This window comes from Maylandia zebra, linkage group LG9 (assembly GCF_041146795.1).
Source record: "Maylandia zebra isolate NMK-2024a linkage group LG9, Mzebra_GT3a, whole genome shotgun sequence".
NCBI lineage: Eukaryota > Metazoa > Chordata > Actinopteri > Cichliformes > Cichlidae > Maylandia > Maylandia zebra.
The window spans coordinates 7,715,389-7,723,372 of NC_135175.1; the positions used below are offsets into that span (position 1 = coordinate 7,715,389).

The 7,984-nt window shown below is 41.6% G+C and overlaps 1 protein-coding gene across 1 annotated transcript; it reads left to right on the forward strand.

Annotated features, from left to right (window-relative positions):
- Positions 1 to 347: 347 nt before the first annotated feature.
- Positions 348 to 2,428, forward strand: LOC143420465 (E3 SUMO-protein ligase ZBED1-like). The gene is made up of 2 exons (XM_076888684.1): positions 348 to 1,555; positions 1,785 to 2,428. Exons 1-2 carry the CDS (start codon positions 483 to 485, stop codon positions 2,332 to 2,334), a joined length of 1,623 nt encoding a protein of 540 aa, XP_076744799.1. The 5' UTR covers positions 348 to 482; the 3' UTR covers positions 2,335 to 2,428.
- The last annotated feature ends 5,556 nt before the right edge of the window (positions 2,429 to 7,984 follow it).

Sequence of the window (7,984 nt, forward strand, 5' to 3'; positions counted from 1 at the left end):
TGCTATCATTTGTAAATATATTTATTTGCTCTTATTTTATCAATTTACTGTCGTTCATGTATTTAATCTTCTTTGTATTTAAATATGATTTTTTTTTAAGTAATGCCGCGAGATGGACAGTTAAATAAAGGTTTCATTGAATTAAAAAAAAGATTTAAAGATGACTGGTGGCGGAAGCAGAGCACAGACTGTCTGTGAGAATCTATCGCCATCGTGTGGTGCAGAGATATATTGCCATTGAATTTAGACAACGAAAGCTTGGCTCACAGAGCAGCTGCAACACGAACAAAAAACAATAGCAACATGATATATTATATTATATTATATTATATTATATTATATTTATAGCTGTCGAAATTAACGCGTTAATTGCGATAATTAAATTTTGGAATTAATTACGTTAGAATATTTAACTATTTAGCGCAACACGCAGATAAGTCGCTCCCATAATTCCACTTGATTTGTTTACCGCGCCACTGAAAATGGAGAAGCAGGAAGCGGATGGCCTTCTGGATGGGGAATTTAAATACAAGAAGAACATAGATGGGACAATAAACAAACGCGTTGTAATTTGCACTCACTGTAGTAAAGAGTTTCAATTTCACCGTTCAAATTCGACCTTAAAATACCACCTTAATGCCAAACACGCGTTTGTCGGGGCAGCAGCTTCACCCGGCCTGCGTCAGACCACTCTTAGTGAACGCAGGCCACTCGGTAAGTCTTCTTTGGACAAACTGACCGACAATATAGCCAAATGGATAGCAAAGGACTGCAGACCGCTAAGCATTGTGGAGGACAAGGGCTTTGCGGATGTTTTAAAGGTTGCATCTCAGGACGCGTCCTACAAGCCCCCAGCGAGAAGCACAATAACAATTCGAATCCACGAACTGTATGAAACGGAGAAAAAGAAAAAAGAAGAGGCTTTAGTTCACACAGAATGCGTGGCTCTGACAGGAGACCACTGGACATCATTGAGTAATGACAATTACCTGGGAGTTACTGCGCATTTAATCACTGAAGCCTGGGGTCTGACATCCTTTGCGCTGACTATAATGAAAACGGAAGAGCGGCACTTTGCGGAGGCTTGTGCAGAGCAGTTCCAGACTGTTGCTCGCAGGTGGAGAATTGAGGAGAAGGTGACAACAGTAGGCACGGACAGTGCGCGCAATATGATCGCCGCGGCTCGCATCATGCCATTCAATCACATGCCGTGTACCGCGCACATTCTACAGAGATGCATCACAGTGAGTCTCGCAGACAGTGGCTTTGTCACTGCGCTGGCCAAATGCCGCAAAATTGTTGGCCATTTTAAGCACAGCCCAGCAAACACAGCAGAGCTGAACGCAGAGCAGGTGTCACTGGGGCGCAAGCAGGAGCCGTTGGCCCAGGACGTGCCTACGCGCTGGAACTCCACGCTGGAGATGGTGAAGCGCTTGATCCGCAACCAAACTGCAGTAACCGCGACTCTGGATAAACAAAAGCATAAACTTGTCCTCCTGACGCCTCCAGAGTGGGACAAACTCCAGAGACTGGAGACACTTCTAGAGCCCTGCAGGTGAGCCTGTCATTGTGACCATAATTGTAGGTTTAGATTAAATGTATCAAACATACATCTTAAATCAGTTTTGTTATTATGAAAATGTCTTATTTAAAAAATAAATGAAATCAAATATTTTATTAATATTACCTAGTATTGAAAAGCTTTTTTTAATTTGCTGTCTTATCTCTCTCTCTCTCTGTGTGTGTGTGTGTGTGTGTGTGTGTGTGTGTGTATTCCACTGCAGATATGTGACTGAACTGCTGGGAGGAGAGGCCTACGTCTCCTGCTCTGTAGTTCTACCAGCCTTCTGCCACCTGCGCCGTGTCATGGAAGTAACTGATGAGGACCCTGCATATGTGGTGAGGTTTAAAGAGAAGTTTAAGGAAGACCTTGCTTCCCGCCAGGAACATACCAACTATGCATGGCTCCAGATCGCAACTGCACTGGACCCACGTTTTAAAGACCTACGCAGTGTGCCCAAGACTGACAGAGAAGCAGTGTGGACCACACTGGCAGGCATGCTGCATGAAGACTCTCCTAGAAGATCACACACTGCAGAAGAAGGTCCAGCCAAGAAGAGGCTGAGCCTGCTGCAGATGGACTCTGACTCTGAGTCAGAGGAGGAGGTACAGCAGGACAGAGCCATACAGCGCTACAGAGCAGAGCCCTGCACTGCCTTAGAGGACTGTCCCTTACAGTGGTGGGCAGCTCATGCAGGAGCCCACAGCCAGCTGGCCCGCCTTGCTCGCAGATACCTGGCCACTCCTGCCTCCACATTTTGCCTGTTGAATTAGGCCTATGTTCTGTGAACTTGAAGATGTATATGGATAAAACAATGTGCTAGATTTAAACGGGTGGAAAACATTCAGTAAAAATCCCTCACAATTATTTGAAGCCCTGTTCTGCTTGTACTGCTTGTACTCACAATTAATAATAAATAAAACAAACAAGTGTGTTAAAAACCACTATCTGTCCCGATTTTTACACATATATACACACATATACACATATATTTCGAGTTGCGATTAATAAATTTTTAGGCTGTGATTAATTCGCTTCCAGCACAACACCCAGCCTACGTCAGACCACGCTGAGTGAACGCAGGCCACTCAGCGTGGTCTTAGCATTAAATAACACTAACAAGTGTGTAAAAATCCGCTATCTGTCCGTATGTTTGCACACATTTTGGTCATATTTCGAGTTGTGATTAATCATGATTAATTAATTTTTAGGCTGTGATTAATCTGATTAAAAATTTTAATCATTTGACAGCCCTAAAATATATATATTATAAAACATATATTTGTCTCTGTAGGTGAGCCAGTGCATGACTCACTCTGTGTGCATTGACAGCGCGTTCACAGTTTTCTTGAGGTGTTTACAACCCAACACTTTTTTCATAAGCTGCTGTACATCCTGCTTCATACATGATCAAACAACACCTTGCCCAGCATCCATGCTGTGTATGTACACATCTGAACACACACACACACACACACACACACACAGCTATGCCAGAGTTTGTTCAGCATCCAGCAGAAATGATGGAAACTTTATCTGCTGAGGGGAAAATAAGCAAGCAAATACAAGAAACCTGTGAAATATCTAACAGGCGTGGAAAAACAACGCTTCATAAATAATGGCAATAGACCAAACAGCCAGATAGAGCAGGAAGAAGGGGATGTAGAGGATAAATAAAAATGAATGTGGCTCACTGAAATCTTCCACTGCAGCAGATGAACCTCCTGAATCACAACACAAGGAAAACACATAGTTAATGTGAATCAACTTGGACAATGCAAAGCATATTCTGTTCATTTCCGGCTCCATACCTTAATTCCTGAATTCTAGTGAAGCCCATTTCTATGATTCATGGTTCAAACTACTTTTTTATCCTTCTCTTCATCATCTGTATGGGTTCTTCCCCAAAGTTTTAAGCCAGTTTTTTTCTGACTGACCCCTCATATTTTTAAACAAACATCCTGTGACTAGTTTGCTACTCTGTTAAAAAAGATCCTAATCAGCAAGTCTAAAAGACAGAAAATACTGAGATATTAGGTAAAACGGGCACACTAAATAGAAAAGTTAAACATTCGCCAACTAAACATTTCTAAACATTTCATTTTCATTTTAAGAGCTGCATGAAACCATTAATCACGTTCCTCATTAATCAAATCATGATTAAGTGATGCTGAAATGTGCAGCACTTTGCACCATGTATATGTTGCAGGCACATAGTTTCAGATTAATATTATATTTCAAAGTTTTCCCTTCAGCAGACCCAAAAGACCCCTAGAAATCTGTGCAAGGTCCCCAAGTCCAGCTAGTTTTTTTGTATCCAGCACAAACGGTTTAACTGAAAAAATAGAGAATGGAAAATAATTCGGCTCTTTACAGCACGCAGCCTAATCAGCTATATGTCAGCTCCCGTGTGCTGTGGCCCAGTCAAACTGTAGTTCCTTTGGGTACTTTTAACATTTCACTTTACTGGAAGAAAATGCTATAATTAAACTCAAGTGGTGACATAAGCTACATTATGTGTGTCTCTCATGTTGATAAGTGTTGGCTCCTTGGGAACACTGAGTCACAGTGTGTAGTATTTGACTCAGAACCACTTGACCAACGATGGGGAAAACCAAGACACCTGCGGCACTCCAGCTCACTGGTTCACTCAATGGCTAGGTGGTGTAAGCCACACACACGAAGTCTGAAAAGAATTCTTCAAACTGTTAACCAGAACTTTATTATACAAACATTTCTGTAAATTAATTTCCTCTGCCCCTGCTGACAGCTGTGTACAAACACATGGAGAGGTTGAGCCTCAAACCTGCCAAGACATCAAGCCCACATAGAAAATATTACCACGCCTGTTTGACATACTGCGACGTGAACTCACCTCAGGGCCTAGCAGACCCCAGGTGGACCCTTGTGGAAAAAGCATCCAGACAATACAGTCCAGTATCAGAAAAAGGGATATTTTTCTTCTGGATTAAGACGTACAAAATATGGTGCATCCATCAAAGACCACTTAAGAAACAATCGATTTTCCAATGTGAGGAGATCTGGGAGATGAATTCAAAATCCTGCTACTATGTCATCGCAGATTTGACAGTCGTTTGCATGAGCTTTCAAAATGGTTAGGGACAATCGAAAAAACCTGAGGAAATCAGATTTAACTTCTGTTAAACCTTTTGTTTATTTCAATAAAACAGGTTAAGAGGATCAGCAGAGACGAGCAAAGGCACCTCAAGCCATGACCACAAAATCTCTCCAGCAGGCCAATTTTGAACAGGGGGACTAATCCTAACATGCCAAGAGCACTGACCCATGCTAAATCAGTTCAGTGTTTCAAAAGACAGCACTATGGCACGGTTTTGTCATAACCTTTGTGATTGGAATGACAGACTTTATGAAAAACAAGGGATGGAGAAATGGCTGTGGTGGGATTAAAGGGGGGGGGGGGGGGGGCAGATTTACTGTATGCTATGTTGTAAAAGGGGAATGACCACATTGTCCCTGATCGGAGGAAGGATTCATCTTTCCATTCATGGAGTTTTCTGAAGGCCAAGGATCATGTCGCAGGCCTGGAACACCTGGGAATGTTTACAAGCCCCAAAAGGATCATAATAGACAAACTTTAAGATTAGAAAAAAAAACATTCTCAACTGTTAGAGTCTGCTCAGAAGTGACACCTTACCGTTTGGACAACGGTCAAGCTCTGCTTAATTGCAATCAGTTGTTCCATCGTATGTCCCTGTAAAACTTGATATCTTCACATGGTTCTGCCACCATCTAGTGGGAACTATTGCAACTGCAGGGACTGTTGGACCTGAAAACCCAACCTGAAGGACCTTTCCTCAACAAAACACCTGTATGTATGTAAGTCAGAAGATCTTGTCTGCACGTTTTTTGTCGTGTTCAGTGTGTGAAACCTGAGGTTCAACAGATATTTAAAGAGAAAACATCTCTGGATGATGGATGGATGAGTGGAAAGATGGAAAGGTGCACAGACTGTTTTTCTTCTTCTCTTTTCAAAAACAATCCTTTCTGCTGGGCCTGCGGGGAGAATCGGTGGAACAATCTGAATCTCAGCTGGATGCTGATGAAGTTAGAGAAAGAAACAGTCAGGAGGTGAATGACTTACAGAGAAAAACACTCGAGTGCCTGAAACTTCTCACTGCCTATCAAGAAATGTAAAGTCTGTTTCAAGTTTAAAACTTGAAGACAGTTTTGTTATTTAATCTTTAGCTTCCTCTCCTCTTTCTTGAGCAGACGGGACATTGGAAGATCACTGCTCAAAGCAAATGACCAAAAGACATCAAGAACTTCATCAGGTAAAGAAACAGGAGAAAAACGTGTCATCCTCTGAATGCTTTCTCAGGGTTCAACTGGGAGAAATGCTGTCTCCATCTGGGCCTGACAGGAAGAGCAACGACAGGACACAAGAGAGGTCAACTTTGCCAACGAAGGTCAGCGCCACTGAATCCTCCCCAGGCACCCACTGGGATGTTGGATTTTCTGTCTGTCCTGTTCTTCCCACATCCAGTAACAGCAAGGCCAGCTCCTGGCACTGGATTTTACTGGGCCACCATGAATGACACTCGTCTCCACTGCGTAACTGATGACCATCCAAAACCAGCCCTGTCACACCTGCTCTGGTTACAGCTCAAAGGAGCAGTTAGCTCCAAAGTTATCCAGCAGCTCCAGTGTCTGCTGATCAGGCTTCAGGGTTTATCTACACTGGTCCTTATATGACAGAAAATCTATTCAGCAGCCTGTGCAACACATGCTCCTTTTACCAACACCGTTCTGTCAGTTTCAGCATTGTTTTGTCTTAGGCCTAAATGATCTTTGGTCAAATTACGAAGATCACCTTTTATTTTCCACTGTGCTGGTGCTTTTGACTTCATGAATCCCTCTGATCTTAAGAAAAACAATTAAAAAGAACTTTACTCTCACAGTTTTCAAATTACTCTCAATGAAAAAATTTTTAAACTCAAATTACAATTTCACAAGCACTGCTGCAACTTCCATTCCTACATCAGTGATCCCAGCTCTAACTCATAATCCCATAATTTCTTCAATCCAACCATTGACAATCAGAATTTGTATTTTTTGCTGTCACTTTAAACTTCACATGTCACCCTATTGAGGCTGGGATTGGCTCCAGGCCTCCTGTGGCACCTAATTATATAAGTGGAAGGTGGATGGATGGACGGATGGATGAACGGATGGATGATTTGCCTTTCTCCAAAACACAAGGTTAGGGTTAGCACCTGTGATGCATCTCACAGGGTTTACGGTAAGACTTGGGTCTGTCTTTTTGTTTTCCTCCTCCAACATCATAATAAATCTTCTGTTTCTTGCAAAATAGTGGACCATGCATTGATAGGAAGAAAAATATTTTCCAGAATGTTCCTCCCAAAAGGCCTGATAATAGACAAATAGTACTGAAATTGCCTAGTTCCTAGTGAAAAACTCATTTTGATTGTGTCACATTTGTAGTGCAACGGAAAAAAATTAAGATAGATTTTTCAGCCCAAAGCACATCCAGCACCAGAAAGGAGAATCATAATTTAGTCAGTAATTTAAAACAGATTTTAGGACTAATTCCAAATGGGGTTAAACCCTCCTGCCTCTACTACCTCCACATCGTTGGCAGCTAAAGATTAACTGTGAACCAAACCAGCCCTTTTAATGTCTTTTCCCTCTTTTCTTAATCTTTCTGGTTTATCCAATTATAGAGGTGTGCAAAAGGGAACTGCGTGAATATATATATATATGTATATATATATATCTATCTATCTATCTATCTATATATATCTATATATATATATATATATATCTATATCTATATATATATCTATATATATATATAAACAAAACAGCAACGCATTCCCTCTAACTCCAACTATCATCTAAATCCACTCTACGAGTCCTGTCTTTGCATCTTAATCCATTCCCCACCACAGCATAGTTCCGCACTCTTGCAGCATCCAAGGCCACAGACTTGCTGAGGTATTAAATTTGCAGACAGTAATCAACAGCTGCATGCTGAAGGGTACACTATGTTGTTTTTGCTTGCTCTTGTGTGTTCCCATAAAGGTCAGTTATGATAGCAGACAGCACACAATCTTCAAGTCCACAAAAAGAGGTTTCCAAACATTAGTCCTGTGATGATGTTTAAAAAGAGGGAGGTTCTGCTACAGACACTGAAGATGAGAGATTTACAAGCTCGTGGGTTTAAAACGAGGAATAAAGCTGTGCTTTTTATGGAAAACTGTGTTTTTTTAACTTGAAGCCCCATTGGTAAGCTTCGGTTTGGGGTGTTGGTATCGGGGCGACTGTGAAGAAAGAAATCAATTTGTATTTCAGCTACTCTACATCATACTGACTTGAAGGAACCACAATGTGCAAAGTCAGACAGACAGAAGTAGATAGAGT

What these genes read in the sequence shown, in the direction of transcription:
- LOC143420465 (XM_076888684.1), top strand. Translation starts at nt 483, where the DNA reads ATGGAGAAGCAGGAAGCGGATGGCCTTCTGGATGGGGAATTTAAATAC. An exon ending in ACACTTCTAGAGCCCTGCAG is followed by an intron (nt 1,556 to 1,784) that starts GTGAGCCTGTCA and finishes ATTCCACTGCAG; the next exon opens with ATATGTGACTGAACTGCTGG.